Source organism: Schistocerca americana, chromosome 1, assembly GCF_021461395.2.
Source record: "Schistocerca americana isolate TAMUIC-IGC-003095 chromosome 1, iqSchAmer2.1, whole genome shotgun sequence".
Classification (NCBI taxonomy): Eukaryota; Metazoa; Arthropoda; class Insecta; order Orthoptera; family Acrididae; genus Schistocerca; species Schistocerca americana.
The window spans coordinates 1251373791-1251391806 of record NC_060119.1 but is presented as its reverse complement, the minus strand read 5'-3'; the positions used below and the strand labels follow the sequence as shown (position 1 = coordinate 1251391806).

Here is an 18016-nt window from a genome sequence, read left to right as displayed (position 1 = left end):
AAATAATATAAAAGCGCGCACTCGTCGCGGCCATTCGTCCGTAATTTATTCGCACATTTCACAATCGGGGCGTTCTCATTACGGACCCCGCGTTTAGTTCGGCGCCGAATATTTAATTATTGGAAACACAACAATGGGCGCGCGTCACGCCGGCCGGCATTAATTATGATCATTGGCGTCGCGTCGCAATGGAAGCGGTGTTTTTGTGCGCTCCCTAATGCGCTGTTTGCCCGCGACAACAAAGTGTTTATGGCGGCGCTTCCTATGCGGCCGCAAACACTGTTTGTCATCCGGCGGTCGCACTGTCAGAGCATCCAGGCCAACGCGTTTCGCGATTGTTATTGTAAATAATTCCGTCAGAAGCGTTCGGCGCGATGTATGCTGGTGAAACAGTGCCCCGCACGCTACTACTGTTGCTTATTTCCTTTATCGCCACCATAATGGAAATGGCGTTTCGTAATGTCCGTGACGATTTTATAAGTGATGACAAGTGAACTGAATTCAGTATACTACACGAATGGGATGAATACCACACGTTTGACACCTTTTTGGCCATCGTAAGGTGCCGTTGCGGCCATTGCCGAGCAGTGGTTGGACGGTGAACCCGTATTTCGGACGAGATGCTACGGTTGTTGGTACTGTGTTTGGATCTATGAGAGCAACATCGCCGTCCACTCAGGTGCTTTTGACTTTTTTATTTCTCTCTTTAAATGGAGGCTACTTCTGATTTCCTTCGTCTTTCTGCTCACATAAAATTAGGGCTTTGCCCCTTGAATAGTTTTTTTTTCTTTGAATATACTTACTTTGTCATAGTGTTTACCAGTCTGGTCATACGTGCGTTGGGACAGTTGCATAGTGTATCACAGAGCATGGCTGCAAGAAAATATTCTCAGCGATACAATGGTCTCACAACTACTTGTTTCTTGCTGCAATCAATATGGATCATGACGTCGATAAGTTCTTGCAACAACTGTCTAAGCCAATAAACGACACGTTCAAGCACTGAAAAATGATACCTCAAGTATAGTATCGTCTGGCTCTAACTTCATCGTGCTAATCGTCACATCTTGCACAACTGATGCACGAGAAACTCTACTAATGTTCAGTCACTGTGGTGTGATAGATTGTGTTCGATAAGTAAATCGAAACTAATGAGCAATCACACGGAGAGAAGGAAGGACGAAGTAGATAGAAGTGCAATAACAGTAGACGTGATGTTTTGTATTTACTTACCTGATTATCATCTTCTGAAACAGTAAAATTTACAGGTTAATCGGTGTCAAAATGCTACTCTTGAATTAATCTACATTTTATTCTATATTCCGCGTTTCATTTTGATGAGTGTGTCTCAGTGTTTTTTTTTCTGTTAATAGCGTGTATTGAAATTTCTCCCTGTTCCGTTTATGAATACAGCCTCTCTGCGAGCTGTTATCTTAACTTTGTATGCACGATTTCTGCGGAAAAAGTGCGTGTGGAGCTGAAGAATATTCGAAATTTATCCCTCTCAAGATGGTTTTTGACATTTACTAAGTAGGTTGTTGCAAAATCTACTGCTTCATTTTTGTAGTGTCTCCATTTTGGATTTTTCGACGCCTTCTCGCCGCTCAAACAAGCCTGCGATCATTCGCGTTGTCCTTCCGTATGTATGCTGGACATTCCCAGTTAATCCGATCTGATGTGGATGTCACATACAACAAAATCTAAAACACCACAATTGTATGTCATTAGGATATTAACAATCCCTTGGGTGGATAGTGATTATAAAAAATGACAAAGATGTGTTGGACTTTGAGCTGTTCGTCATGTTTCAGATGCTGAAAGTTGTGAAGCGTTGTTATAACTAAGAATTGTGAACCACTTGCTTCGGTCTGCCACTTCACTTTTCAGACGTTTCCTGTGTCATAAAGATAGTTCTCTCTCTCTCTCTCTCACTCTCTCTCTGTCTTCTTTGGTCGACTGTCTGCAGCATTATTTGCGTGACGTTACGCGTCCGCTGCTCTGCTGTAAACTGGACAGCGGCCTGGAAGGCTTACCCCTGCGGTAGCCGCGGTGCAGCCAGCGCTACAGTGCTCAGACAGCCGACGCTCCGACCGGATTTGTGCCGTCGCCAGTCAGCTAGTCGGAAGGATTTCTGCTGACTACCTTCTCTTCAGTTACCTGTGCTTCAGGTCTGTCAGTGAGAAAGAACTGGCCCCCTTTGATTACCGATATATGCTCACACAAGTGGTTTCGGCAAAATTCGCATTATCAGTGCTGTATGTGTATGGTTTATTTCCTAGGGTTCTTATCACTTCAGTCATCCTTATGTAAATACGAGTATAATATTAGGTCCAACAATACAATATTCACGAGACAACGTAATGGTTTCGTTAAACGGTATTTATGTAATTAACATCAATATCTACGTAATGTCGATTATTTGCCCTAATGAAGTAAGGTGTCCGTACAGGTAAACATAGAATTTCAGCTCAGCACTTACACAGTGTTTTATGGTAGCTGATATAAAACTAAATATAGCTTCGAAAGATTTTGCAAACGTTCGAGTTCAAGGGCACGTGGAATACACTCTCCTACAGAGAGAGTCACACGTACACACACACACACACACACACACACACACACACACACACACACACACACAAAGTGCGTGCACCGTTCTTGGTTGTCGGCCCATTGGTTTTCGTCCTACTAGGTAGTGGCTCCACCATCATGACTTCAGAAAGGAAATTACGCGGTTTTTCACGGGAATCCGTTCCAGAAACGTGATAGGCCGTAGAGTGAGAAGCTTTTCATGAACTGGAAGGAAACCACGATGCTCCAAACATCTGCTTGATCTGTTATAGAGGCCTCACCACAGACGTCCTTTTGTTTGGCATTCGTGATCAGGAATAGCCAACTTCTGTGGTTAACAGAACTCTTAAAAGCCGAACAACTTCTCAATATTTTTGTTCTATTTGATTAGAAATTTTGAAGTCAGTTGTTTTGTGTTGCACTCGCTTGTTTTTCATCTGTTCTCCTCTTCCTCCCGTAAACGCAAGAATGCTCGAATGGTTAACCGCTGCAGCGAAGGAGAGTCGTAGGTAACCGGTATCGATACCCTACCTGCTCATGCGTGAAGATTTTAGGCGATATTCCTGCTTTGTTACCCTCGGCCGGCAGCTACGCCAAGTAATGGCCAGATGGCGTGGTTTGCATTGCACTTTAAGGAGACTGCAGGGTACCAGAGAGACGTACTACCAGAATTGTCACTGGTCTGTTGAGATCTTCGGAGGGAAGAAGGCGACCTTATCGCTAAACGGTATTCGCGCTTTAGAGAACAAGCATTTGCGACACAGTGCAGAACGATTCTACAGCGTCGAATCTTCGTCTCACCTCACGTAAGCAATGAAAGGAGAACGTACGGCCTGTACAGAGGCTTACAGTCACTCATTTTTCCTGTTGATGTACACTGAAACGATTAAGAAGAAACAAACAAGTTGCGTCTTTCTTCACTTTCCACGTTTTGCTGTTTTAATTCCCGCAAGTCGTCATTCTTGCTTGTGTGGCCGTTTAAGAACTGTTTCAGTATACCAGACCCTGCGCCACGAACAGGAAACAAAAAAATGGTTCAAATGGCTCTGAGCACTATGGGACTTAACATCGGAGGTCATCAGTCCCCTAGAACCTAGAACTACTTAAACCTAACTAACCTAAGGACTTCACACACATCCATGCCCAAGGCAGGATTCGAACCTGCGACTGTAGCAGTCGCACGGTTCCGGACTGAAGAGCCTAGAACCGCTCGGCTACCGCGGCCGGCGAACAGAACACAGGCAGTGTGATTCACAGCTGTGCTAGAACCAGCAGGGCTGCGACACCTGCGGTATTTAACTGTTGTCATGTCCTCCTCCTGTTTCTGTGCGTCACGTCTCGTTCTAAAGAGAGACAAGCGACTTCTAAGTGCTCGATTTTTCTCTTTGTGTAGTGCTCGGCCACTGTCGTTTGAACCTCAAACAGCAGATGCACTGATAACGACAGGCAAACTCCAAATAGTTCAAAGGAAAATATCAAATGAAGAGTCCTGGCGCAGGAGAACCATATTATCCTAGGTACGAGACAGGGACTTTTCTGCTACTGGTTCGTATTTATTTGGATTCAGCTCGAGGTCCGAGTGGAAGCTCGAAGAGTTTCCTCGGCGACACGCACGTGCCTTCCCACACGAGCGTCAATGGGCTGAGCGAACTGCACTGCTGACCGCCGCTGTCCCCGTGTCCTGCCTCGACACGCCGGGCGCCAAAGCGAAACACGCGGCCGCGCCGCCGGCAAACAAGTTGCGAGCTGCTGGCTGCTGCCTGCTGGCCGCTTTGATATTCATTAGGGAAATTGATGATGGATTGGTCGCAGCGCAGGCGCGGCGCTCGTATTAATCACGTCATTACTTAATTGAAGGGTTGCAGCGGTGTCGCGTTGCAGGCGCCGCCGCGCCGCGGCAGCTCCCCGCTCGCGGGTCACGTGACCGACACCCGCCCCGGCGCTCCGCGCGCATGCGCACTCGCCGCGGCGTGGCGAATGTTTTGTGCGGCGCGGCGCGTGGCGCGCACGCCCGCCGGCGTCGCCACAGCACCCTCTGCCACGCTCTGGCCGCAGAATTACTCGCCCTCCCCTAGGCCCTATCTCTTACGAGCTGAGCTTCATTACGTCTTTGTATCAAAGAACTGACAGCTTGTGATCCAACTTGTGCGTCGAATAAGTCATGGAGGAAGTGTAAGCAAATTTCAGAAGACAGATAAAAGTGCAAAGGAAACTGGTTCTGTTCCGAAGGCTCGCAGATGACACGGTCTCTCTTGCTGGATGTCGACAAGTCTTGTTGAACGGATCGAGTAACATTCTTGGCACAAGACATTGCTTAAAAATAAACGATGGAAACATGGAAAAAAATGAAGAGTAGGAGAGTGGCGCACTGATGAAAGGTTTATTTCTTAAAAGAATGCTACTGGTATCAGATATTAGTCTAGAAATCAGGGACGTGTACGTCTGGAGCACAGCATTGTACGGAAGAGAAACTTTGGTCGTCGGAAGTGTGTAGAAGAAGAAACGGCAAGTGTTTGAAATGTAGTGCTGACAGAGATTCTTACAAATAAAGGTAAGGTCAGAAATGAAGAAGTACTAAAGAGATTGGACGTCCTTTACCGGAGAAAGGAACGGGTTAGTCGGACGTCTCCTATGAAATCCGTGGACTTAACGTGGGAAGAATCAGCAGAAGGTGGAAAAATAACAGCTGCAAATAAAGACTGTAATTTGCAATATCCAACTCAGATTATAGGGGAGATCGTGTGCAGAAGTTGGGTGCAGACGAAACCAATGGCATAAGGTAGGAAAACATGGCATGCTGCATCAAACTAGCGTTAAGACTCAGGAGATAAAAATAAATAAAATAAAAAAATGATGAAGAGGTCGTTTGCCATACAATTTACTTCAAGTTTCATGTGGCTGCAACTAGATTCTGTCTTTGTTTATGTATTAAATCAGTCTATTCAGTTTGCAAGTGTTGAACTAAACTGACGTATTATCTATTAAGGTGAAGTCTTCGTAAGGGACAGGTTCGTAAGTGAAATTGTGAGGGCGTTTCGTGAATCGTCCTTGGATGACTACTCAGTCTGTGGAGTACTTGCCGAGAAAGACAGAGATTGGTGTCTCGCTGCGGCACACAGTTTACATCTGCCATCGTTTATCACCGTTTCGTCATCGGTTTTCCAACCCTGGTGATCTTTCAGCGTCCTCAGGAAACACAGAAATAATAAATCCATTCTGTTCTTGTTGCTGATTTTACAATTTATTGGAGTACATGCACTTCAGTTCGTAAAAACCATTTTAAACCAATCGAACCGCATTCACGAGATGCCTCAGTCGGCGTTTAAGCTTTGCTGGTCCTTCGGCGTCGCTACTGTCGTTTTGGATGACAAGAAACGAACTGGAGTGCCGCCGTTGCACGTGTTAGCCTGCCGTGATAGGGTGACGCCGAAGCAAGTTCTCCAGGAAAATTGCGTGGCGGGCGGGCGTGCGGCAGGCGGCAGGCGCGTGGCGGCGCTACCTGCGCACGCGGCCGGAAGTCAACAGGTGCCGCGGGCCACGTGCGCTGCACGTGCCGCGCCGCGCCGCGCCGAGTGGCCGCACTCACCAACAACGTGCTCATTCCTTCCTTTTTCATTAGGAGTTCATTCCATACAGTACTAATCTTTCGAAGAGCAGCTCCCCGTCTTTTTCAACAATTGACGTACATCCACACTATAGTGCGCACATCGAACGTGGCCTTCTTACTGCTAGGAGCGAGCATGGCGGGAAATCGTTACAGCCAAATGTCTTACAACGCTATCCCGAGTCATTATTCTCCCAAGTGGCCCGCACCGAAGGTCTCTGAGTAATGTTCCAGTCTACATCCCAAAGAAATTCCCTAAGATATGAAAACGACATGTGAAACTGTAGGCCGGAGTGTAACTCGAACTCGGATCCCTGCTTTTCGCAGGCAGAGTTGTTTAGCCCATATTACGGTGACGCAACGCACGGGTTGTTGTTGTCGGCTGCTTCTTTTAGCATAGCATGTGGTATCTGGACTTGTAAAACTGATATATTCACGTGCTGAAATGTCTGAAAGTTTGCCTGTTTTCATCTCCTGTATTAAGTATTTTGTACGTATACTGTACAAGTGTTGATACTACGTTTTTGCCCCAATGGCGATCGGGCTACAGTGCTGACAGAGGTCTCGTCTTCTCTTGCAGAATTGTGAGGAACAAGGCGGCGGAGAAGGCGAAGCACGTGCACCAGTCGCAGCAGCAGCAGCAGCAGCAACAGCAGCAGTCGGGGGCGGGGGCGTCGCCGGCGGGCAGCGGCGCGGGGGCGGGCGCGGGCGCGGGCCCCGGCGTGTCGGTGATCGCGCACGCGCCCTCCGCCTCCGCGTCGGCCTCCGCCTCCGCCTCCGCGGCCGCGGCCGCCGCCGCCGCCGCCGCCGCCCACGCGCACGCGCACCACGACGCGTCGCGGCCCGGCGCCTACAGCATCAACGGCATCCTCGGCATCCCGCAGCACGCCGACCAGCCGACCGCCAAGCGGAAGCGCGACCACCACCACGCAGGTACGTGTCCCGACCACCACCACGCAGGTACGTGTCCTGCCACGGTCGCCACTTGTAAGGAGCACTGTGTGCCAGTCGCACGGCCGTTGACGCTGCAGGAAGCTTAGCGTCTACTACTGACTACTGGATGAAAGTCATGTGTGCGAAAACCCGGTAACATTTACCTAAATGGAAACATAGTCGGTGTTCCCGTAGAAGCTTTTATTTCTCACACTGAAGTTGTCTCCGTTTTCAACATTCGACGTTGTAAAATAAATACATAGGAAATCTACATCAGCTTGGTCACCTCATCTCGCAGCTATGTTTATTTAACTGTACAATAACGGCGAGAAGTCCTATATTCGTCATTAATTGTCAAAGTCTTTCAAGAAGTTCATCTTGACGAAACAGGATGTATTGATAATAACGCATGCAATGGAGTAAAACCATGTAATTGTAAGATGGCATCCTGCAACAAAAACCGTACTCCAAAGGTGTTCGCTAAGTATGATCGCATTCATTGACAAGCAACCATCTCACCGTTATTTTCTGCTGGGGGTATCCAGTGCACTCTATTGTCACACTCCTGTCAAGTTGACATTCTTACACCCTAATGACAAGAGAGTTTATACAAGGGCGATGTACTTGAGGACAATATTATGGAAAAGGAAGAGGATGTAGATGAAGATGAAATGGGAGATAAGATACTGCGTGAAGAGTTTGACAGAGCACTGAAAGACCTGAGTCGAAACAAGGCCCCGGGAGTAGACAACATTCCATTAGAACTACTGATGGCCTTGGGAGAGCCAGTCCTGACAAAACTCTACCATCTGGTGAGCAAGATGTACGAGACAGGCGAAATACCCTCAGACGTCAAGAAGAATATAATAATTCCAATCCCAAAGAAAGCAGGTGTTGACAGATGTGAAAATTACCGAACTATCAGTTTAATAAGTCATAGCTGCAAAATACTAACGCGAATTCTTTACAGACGAATGGAGAAACTGGTAGAAGCGGACCTCGGGGAAGATCAGTTTGGATTCCGTAGAAATATTGGAACACGTGAGGCAATACTAACCTTACGACTTATCTTAGAAGAAAGATTAAGAAAAGGCAAGCCTACGTTTCTAGCATTTGTAGACTTAGAGAAAGCTTTTGACAATGTTAACTGGAATACTCTCTTTCAAATTCTGAAGGTGGCAGAGGTAAAATACAGGGAGCGAAAGGCTATTTACAATTTGTACAGAAACCAGATGGCAGTTATAAGAGTCGAGGGGCATGAAAGGGAAGCAGTGGTTGGGAAAGGAGTGAGACAGGGTTGTAGCCTCTCCCCGATGTTATTCAATCTGTATATTGAGCAAGCAGTAAAGGAAACAAAAGAAAAATTCGGAGTAGGTATTAAAATTCATGGAGAAGAAGTAAAAACTTTGAGGTTCGCCGATGACGTTGTAATTCTGTTAGAGACAGCAAAGGACTTGGAAGAGCAATTGAACGGAATGGACAGTGTCTTGAAAGGAGGATATAAGATGAACATCAACAAAAGCAAAACGAGGATAATGGAATGTAGTCAAATTAAATCGGGTGATCGTGAGGGAATTAGATTAGGAAATGAGACACTTAAAGTAGTAAAGGAGTTTTGCTATTTAGGGAGTAAAATAACTGGTGATGGTCGAAGTAGAGAGGATATAAAATGTAGACTGGCAATGGCAAGGAAATCGTTTCTGAAGAAGAGAAATTTGTTAACATCGAGTATAGATTTAAGTGTCAGGAAGTCGTTTCTGAAAGTATTTGTATGGAGTGTAGCCATGTATGGAAGTGAAACATGGACAATAACTAGTTTGGACAAGAAGAGAATAGAAGCTTTCGAAATGTGGTGCTACAGAAGAATGCTGAAAATAACGTGGGTAGATCACGTAACTAATGAGGAGGTATTGAATAGGATTGGGGAGAAGAGAAGTTTGTGGCACAACTTGACTAGAAGAAGGGATCGGTTGGTAGGACATGTTTTGAGGCATCAAGGGATCACAAATTTATTATTGGAGGGCAGCGTGGAGGGTAAAAATCGTAGAGGGAGACCAAGAGATGAATACACTAAGCAGATTCAGAAGGATGTAGGTTGCAGTAAGTACTGGGAGATGAAGAAGCTTGCACAGGACAGAGTAGCATGGAGAGCTGCATCAAACCAGTCTCAGGACTGAAGACCACAACAACAATGACAAGTGTCTCTGTCCTTTCTTTCTCCTCCTTCCTCATTACGCTTGAGCCACACGTTTGCTATGTCAACGAATTCGTTCTGGCTCCCTGTACCACCTGCCTCGTTGACATTCAAGGTGCTAGTTGTCTCTACTGCTTTTCTGTTCTAATGTTCTTCTGAATTATTTTTCTTCTGATAATGGCGTTCCATAGTTTTCTTTCGCGTCGTATCGCACCACCTAATCTCCAGTTTAATATTTTGTGGTTCCGTAACACCTGAAAGTTAAACGTTTCTAGTTTGACTTTTTCACCTCTTCTCGATATTTTCTCTTCTTTGTATTCTCATTCACTTCTAGAACAATGTTGCGAGACTAGCAGATTTACTTTCTAGAAGAAAACTTCCTTTCTCATTCCTGTCTTCGTTTATGTCTCTTCTAATATGACCGCTTAATAGAACCCGCTCTTTCCAATTTTCTCCGAATCTGATACTTACCAGCTTCTGCCTACGTTTCTACGTTATCTTAATCTTTAAATCGAACATTCGTCCAAAAAAACAGCCTTTTCCATTAACATGTCCTGTAAGTTTACACACATTCAGTGGAAAGGACTTGAGACAATTTGGATAATATGAATACAGCGAGCACAATCAACATACTGTCTCGTAACAGGCAAAGAAGGTTATTAAGGTAGTTATCTAAACGTTCTGAAGGGAAAGAAGACCATAACTACCGCATGCCCGAAAAAGCGTGAATTATCTATCATGCTGGGGGAGCCTCAATGATATATTTGGTCTTATAGGTCGCAAACTCATTTGTCAAATTTATTTATCTCGTTCACTGGTGGTATCCATTCGCTTTCTGTTACACTAAGTTGGTAACAGTGACTTTACGATAACAACTTCAGTATCTGGCATAATACGTTTCGTAACGGCAGCTCTAGAGGCTGGCTGAAATTCAGTTGCTAGAACTGAATACTTTTGGAACTTATTCACTGATTAATATTGTGTGCAGCATCAGGACTCGAACTCAGAACCTTTAATTTTTTCCAAATAGCTACTGGTTTCGAACGTGGAAAGTTCATCGTCCAATAGAATTATACATTTTACAGAATGTCTCTTGATTTTTCATTACACTTGCTCAAGATACGTTCTATAAAACGTATAATTCCATTGGACACGTTAATAGGATTTGTCGACCTGGAGAAAGCGTTCGACAGTGCCGAATGGTGCAAGACGTTCGAAATTCTGTGAGAAATAGGTGTAGGGTATACGGAAAAACGGATAATATACAATATGTACAAGAACCCACTAGGGGATAATAAGAGTGGAAAGCCAAGAAAGAAGTGCCCGAATTAAAAAGGATGTAAGACAAGGATGTAGTCTTTCGTCGCTACTGTTCAATCTATACATCGAAGAAGCAATTCAAGGTGAAAGGATATCAGTGATCAGATTCGCTGATGACACTGCTATCCTCAATGAAAGGATGGTTCAAATGGTTCAAATGGCTCTGAGCACTATGGGACTCAACTGCTGAGGACACAAGTCCCCTAGAACTTAAAACTGCTTAAACCTAACTAACCTAAGGACATCACACACATCCATGCCCGAAGCAGGATTCGAACCTGCGATCGTAGCGGTCACGCGGCTCCAGACTGTAGCGCCCAGAACCGCACGGCCACTCCGGCCGGCTTCAATGAAAGGAATAGGATCTGCTAAATGGAATGAACAGTCTAATGAGTAAAGAATATGGATTGAGAGTAAATAGAAGAAAGAGTGAAGTAATAAGAAGCAGCAGAAACGAGAACAACGAGAAAGTTAACATCAGAATTGGTAATTATCAAGTAGATGAAGTTAAGGAATTCTGTAAGCTGAGGATATAAAAAGCGGACTAGTACTGGTAAAAAGAGCATGCTTGACCACGAGAAGTCTACTGCCGCAGTACCAAACATAGGCGTTAATTTGAGGAAGAAATGTCTGAGAAATTGCTGTTGGGGCACATAATTGCATGGCAGTGAAACATGGACAGTGGGAAAACTGGAAAAGAAGAGAATCGAAGCGTATGAGATGTGGTGCTACAGAAAAATATTGAAAATTAGGTGGACTGATGGGTAAGGAATGAGGAGTTTCTCCGGAGAATCGTCGAGGAAAGAAATACAGCGAAAACACTGACAATAAGAAGGGACAGGACGGTAGGACGCCTGTTAAGACGTCAGGGAATAGCTTCCATGGTACTGGAGGGAGCCGTGGAGGGTAAAAACTGTAGAGGAAGCCAGAGATTGGAATACATCCAGGAAATAATTGAGGACGTTGGTCGCAAGTGTTACTCTGAGATGAAGAGGTCGGTATAGGAGAGGAATTCGTAGCGGGCCGCCTCATCTTAAAGAGTAGAGATGGACATCGATAATGTGGAGTAAAAGTTAGCCTCAGACTAGTTCGACATGAACCAGGGTTGCGGCAGATTCTGTCTTCAGAGCTGAACCTGTGGTACCACTAAACAGAAACAGAGATAAGGGAGCCAGTAGTGCGCCGTGTAGTTTGACCGGTGCACCAGAGGAGGTGCTCGCTGGCTGTGGGAGGCGGCAGAGCTGGCTGGCGGCGGCTTCGGTGCGCGGCTAATGAGCGCGCCGTGTGCGCAGCTAATGGTCGGCAGCTGGAGCCGTGGAGCCCCCTGCACTGCGCGCTGTCGAGGCCTGCAGTCTCCAGCGTACACGACCGAGGCAGGAACCACTCAACAGGGACGATGTATTGATTAAAGCTGCGTAGCTAGTTGTGAAAGAAAAACACTAAACATTGGAGAATATGTTCCATTTTTCCACTCATTAACGTCTTGTGGCGTGATTTTTTGGGGTAATTCATCGGTGAGAGAGTACCGATTGCATGAAATGGTGAAATGTTGTTCATCCACGTTTCACTGTCAGCTTGTAGACTCGTCTTCACTATGGGTACATTCGCTAATGATATTTCTTAAATGTAGTCTATTACAATCTGATCAGAATAGCGATGACCACATCATCATCAACACTAAACGATAAAAAAATAAAAAACCTTTATTGCTCAATAGTAAAGCTGTCAGTGGATCAGAAAGAAGTTCGATGTGTAGTCGCAAAAACGGTGTAATCATTTGACAAATAATACAAAATATCTGACAGGCAGAGAAGCAAAGTGAAACATGTAGCATAAATTATTTCTTCTCAACAGCTCGTTCTGTTCCAAAAACCAACTTTTAATTAAAACTGGAAGCACATGTAGCTAAAAAAATGAATAAATAAAAAACTAAATTTAAGTGTTTCACTAAGAAAATGAGTAGTGTTAGTGACATAAATGTTAATTACAGTTCAGTTTAAGCCAGTGTGGTATTTAGTAACTGTAAATTGGCCGTATGTAGCACTACTCGCAGCATATCTTGTGTGTACTACCCATACACTGACTCACACCTTACCAGTTCGATAAAAATCGTGCAAATGACGTACGGAACTGTTCAAAAGAATCTTTGCCTGTCTCAGACATAGGTGATTTGAGTTGTATATTGACGACTGTAGTTTTCTTCACAGGGGCAACAACAAAATGTTATCTGAGTGGCTGTTTTATAATAATTCTCACCGATAGAAAATGATATCGCACTGAAATTATACATTGTTATTAGCGTCATAGTATTACCTATTTTAGCTACATAGCCCCAACTTTCTTATGGACCTGGTAATCTGTGTTATCCTAATTCGTAGTCAGCAAGAAGTTTTTATTCAATCAGCAGCTTATCCTCATGATCATGACGTTCTGTAAATTCTTACAAAATACGAGGAACCATCTATACATATCATGTGATTGATACACATAATAATAATAACAGTAACGTCCAAAAAGTCGTTCGTCGCATGTATATGCCGGTAACAACAGTTGTAGTAGAAGTAGAGCTGTGAAGACGGGTCGTGAATCGTACTTGGGTAGCTCAGTCGGTAGAGCACTTGACAGCGAAAGGCAAAAGTCCAGAGTTGGAGTCTCGGTGCAGCACATAGTTTTAATCTTCCAGCAAGTTTCAACAACAGTTATACTAACAGACGGGAAAAACGCGGTACTTCTTAATCGAGTTGTCAGTCCCGAGAGGTGCGACATTGGGCCATCACGATCTCTAATCTCAGGACTCAGACCAGACTGCCCGTGTCCAGAAATCAGTGACTCACTACACGATAACGTCTCCAGCTGAAACAAAGTCGCTGCCGCTTGGGGCAGAGGTTACTGCGAGAAAGTTGCTACCGAATGCATTGTCACCTGTCACCCGTTCGTTCCACACGGAACTGAGAGCAAGAACCAGGAATCGCTGCAGCTATTTCACCGAGCGGCGTGGGATACTGTCGCGGGAGATGAACAGCAGTGATGTTCCGGACTAGTTCAAGGCGGGATGTTTGGTTGGTTGGTTGATTTGGGGGAGGGGACCAAACAGCGAGGTCATCGGTCCCATTGGATTAGGGAATGATGGGGGAAGGAAGTCGGCAACGCCCTTTCAAATCCCGGCATATGCGCGAAGCGATTTACGGAAATCAAGGGAAACCTAAATCAGGATGGTCGGACGCGGGTTTGAATCGTCGTATTCTCGAATGCGAGTCCAGTGTCTAAACACGGCGCCATCTCGATCGTTGGCGGGATATCTGAAATGAGAGCAGTAATTAAGACGGCATCACCTTTATTTAAGTATGTTCTGGGTGCTGCGACCAATACAACTGAAATGGGGCATAGGCGTACTCGCACGGGTCACGCCGTCGGCCAGCGGAGTACTCGGAACTCGCCGTGAGTCGTGGCTTCTCCTGCGATATCGCCACTAGTATGGACGAAGCGCACTGGCGGCAGAGGAACGCGGCCGCGGCTAGAGCCCGGGCCCTGTGCGCTGGATGCTGGAGGCTCCAGCACGCGGCTAATTGGTGGGCGGCGCCGCCTCAAAGGCCCGCCTCTTAATTGGCCCCCCGCGGCTGCTGCTACGCTGGCCTGCACTACCTGTCCTCCTCCTCCACTGTCCCTCTCACAATGACAGCGCGAGCAGCGAGCACGGTGGGAGGCCGCCTGTCCAACTGTCTCTCCTCTCCTCTCCTCTCCCTCTCAGCTGACCTACCTTGTATGAGGGAAGATCGGAAAGTAACGCACACTAATTTGATTACCAAAAACGTTTAACACGTAACAAAACAAAAAAGTCACCAATGAACTTACATGTTTATCTACTTTTCTACAGTCAACAACGTTCTCAACACATTTCTCCTGTCATGGTACCAATTTCAATATGCCCTGTTCGTAGAAGTACATATGATTGGAGTAGTCATCTGCGGATTGCTGATTTGACAAACGAATCTGTTGCAAAGCAGGAATTTCTGCATGGGACCAAACTGACGAAAGGTCAGACGTTGCGAGGTACGGACTGTATGGTGGACACTGGAGCACCTCCCACCGAAATTTGGCGATTTTCTCACAAACAGGAGCAGCAACTTGAGGGCGAGCATTGTCATGAAGAAGTTTAACGCCGTCAGCATTAATGTTGTGAACAATATCGTACGCCGCACTATTGGAAATGTTGAGCTGCTGCACACGCCGGTCGTTCAAAATTGCTGCCTCAGTGGCTACAGCATTCTGCAAGGTTGCAGCGTGGTGAATCACTAAGGTCCACATCTGCTACCCGGAGCATGGTGAATCACTAAAGTCCACAACTGTTACCTGTATGTGGAGCGTGGTGAATCACTAAGGTCCACAACTGTTACCCACATCCGGAGCGTGGTGAATCACTAAGGTCCACAACTGCTACCCGTATCCGGAGCGTGGTGAATCACTAAGGTCCACAAGGCACTCACCTGGAGACATCGCAACGGTCCATACAGTCGTCCCCATGCATGCCTCTGTGCTGTGAATTTCACTCGGTTTATCCCTTTTAGCCCACAAATATCGAACAACACTTCGTTGCGCTTCACAAGTTGGTGACAGTAACATGTGTGCTATGTTTGTTTAGTAGTTCAGAGCTCTCTCGCAAGAGCTGCACATGTAAACAACGTACCCTCTGTCGCGCAAACATCAAACTAGTCGTGAAATTTCAGCATCCCAGCTGTAAGACCAGAGAAGAAAATAATTGTCGTGCGTTACTTTCCGATCCTCTCTCGTATTAATATCTTTGCTCTCTGCCAGTCCCCACCGCCAGCTGGCGCTGCAGCGACGACGTTACACACTATGTGGGCTAACCTTCTGCAGGGGAAAGAGTTTGATAGGAGAAGGAAACAGCTCTCTGAGGGTACGATATGTCGCACGGAATCCTGGGGCACGAGAGGCACAGAGCCCACTCAAGGAGGCCGAGGCAACGACTTACCTCACCCGTCGGTACGTGCAAGGTTTCTACTAACGCTGGAAGAAAATTACGGTGTGTGTGTGTGTGTGTGTGTGTGTGTGTGTGTGTGTGTGTGTGTGTGTGAGAGCGAGAGAGAGAGAGAGAGAGAGAGAGAGAGAGAGAGAGAGAGAGAGCGTACGCGTACTTGTGCGAGGGAGAGAGAGAGGGGGGGAGGGGGGAGAGAGACAGAGAATACATACGCAACCCTCAACTTTCGTCTTCCGTGTTCATTCTTACCTGGTTACTTTTTCCCAGTGAAGTATCGATCGCTTCCAGCTCACGATTATTACTCGCCAATTTGAATCTCCGCTGTGGCAGTGGAAACTAGCTCGTGGTTGTCATTTGAAGTTTATGACAGTAATTCGGCTATCACACTTAGGACGTTAATCACTTTAAAAATCTTATCGTTGTAAAACTGGCAGGTTTCAGGACATCAAGTTTCATCTTCAGACACAGACACACCAAGGCAGAAATCAGAATAGAAGCTAAAGTTCGTAAACAAAATAAAATGAAACCGAAATGAAGCAGCTGTTGCCAGTAAACGAAGGCAGCTTTCCTCCCCACTTTACCTCCTCAGATTTTTTTCACTTTATCGGATAAAAGCTGCGTGTGAACGCTCTGAAGCAGTGACCGGAGACAAACGCGGAAAGGGAACAGGAGCACAAAGTGATGCGCCTACTTGAGTAGGCGACGCTAATGTGGTATGTCGCAAACTGAAACGTTGATCTCCTATTTTTTTGTGGATCATCAGCAGTCCGACTGATTTTATGCGAGCCGTAACGATTTCTTCTCCACTTCTCATCGCTCCATCTCAGAGTAGCACTTTCACCCAACGTCCACAATTAGTTATTATATGTGCTCTAATATCCCTCTTCTCACACAGTTTTTGTCCTCTACAGGTCTCTCTAGTAACATGGAAGTTATTCCATTGTGTCCTAACACAAGTTTTAAATCATTTGCTGCGTCTTTCCTTAGTTTCATGTCAGTACATATTCAGTTGACAGTAGACATTTCGTTACATTCAGCAGATCTTACAAATCTTCGTCATTTTTGCGGAGATTTGTTATCATTGATATTCAAATAAACCCTGAATTTCTATTGCACTTCCGAACACTTCTTTTATTGATTTCATTCCTGTTTTTAATGGCTCTGAGCACTATGCGACTTAACCGCTGACGTCATTAGTCGCCTAGAACTTAGAACTAATTAAACCTAAGGACATCACACACGTCCATGCCCGAGGCAGGATTCGAACCTGCGACCGTAGCGGTCGCTCGGCTCCAGACTGTACTGTTTTTAATGTACAGCTTCGAAAATAGAGCAGAAATGTTGAATCCTTGTCTTCAGACTTGTTTAATTGGAAAATTTCTCTCATTTTCTGTCATTTCTATTATTCCTTTTGGTTCCAGTAAATATTGATTGTTCTCCGTATTTCGCTATAGCCTGTACCTATTTATCTCAAGTTTTCGAACGTATTGCACGATTTTACGTATTCGAACTATTGTTCCAGGAGACAGATTCTTATGAATGGGTCTTGATTTTTCTAGAGCCGAGATTTCTTCATCAATATAAATGTAAGAACTGCCTCTCCAATGCTTTTATCTTTCTCGATCGTTAACTGAAGGTCTCTATTATGTTCACGGTAAACAAAACCACCACAGTTGTAAAATACTTAATTGACCGAAATCATGCACGACAGAAGTCGCTATATTTTACCTCAGTTTCAGAGTCTGAGCCCCATCATCTGGTGTATCTGAAATCTAGCAGCAGTAGGACGTCGTGTCTATGCTCAAACAACTTGTAGGCAGACATCTGCCGTAGGTGGACCGTCAAACAACATCGCAAATTGTTGTAACTTGGGATTCTTTGCAGCAACAAGTTGGGATGTTTGTCAGTCCACCTACGGCAGATCTTTGCTTGGGCATGGACGTGACGTCCTACTACTGCTAGATTTGAGATACACCTGATAATGGAGCTAAGCCCCCGAAACCGTTGTGTCGTGCATGACTTCGATCAGTAAAGTATTTGAAAACTGAGGCGGATTCGTTTCCCATGAACATGGTACAGAGCAGTTGTGGAAGTCCCTCCAATAAAAATTTATGATCATGTAATAAAGGCCGTTGTTTTGCGTATTGTTGTGGTCAGCAACTTGGATGGACGGTGAGCTGTGAAGGTAGTTGTACGGTAGTTGCTATCCTAGGGATTACGTGGACGGTATCGTGCAAAGCGCCCTCCGCCTCGGTCTACCCGCTAGCGTCGGGCGTGGTGGGAGGCTCTGAGTGCAACTGGGAGTCGCCAGTGTGTGGCGTGGCGCGCGGCTGATAGCGGCCGGGCCAGCCGTGGCCGCAGCGGCCAGCGGGCTGACAGCGCCGGAGCCGGCGGCGGC

At 45.8% G+C, this 18016-nt stretch overlaps 1 protein-coding gene across 3 annotated transcripts in view; it reads left to right on the top strand.

Moving 5' to 3' along the window:
• Positions 1 to 18016, top strand: part of LOC124620099 (paired box protein Pax-5-like) — a 263562-nt gene that overhangs the window by 202460 nt on the left and 43086 nt on the right. For all 3 annotated transcript variants that reach the window (XM_047146771.1, XM_047146779.1, XM_047146785.1), the window contains exon 4: positions 6756 to 7108. In XM_047146771.1, the coding sequence (XP_047002727.1) occupies positions 6756 to 7108 (353 nt within the window). The remainder of the gene's footprint in view (positions 1 to 6755; positions 7109 to 18016) is intronic.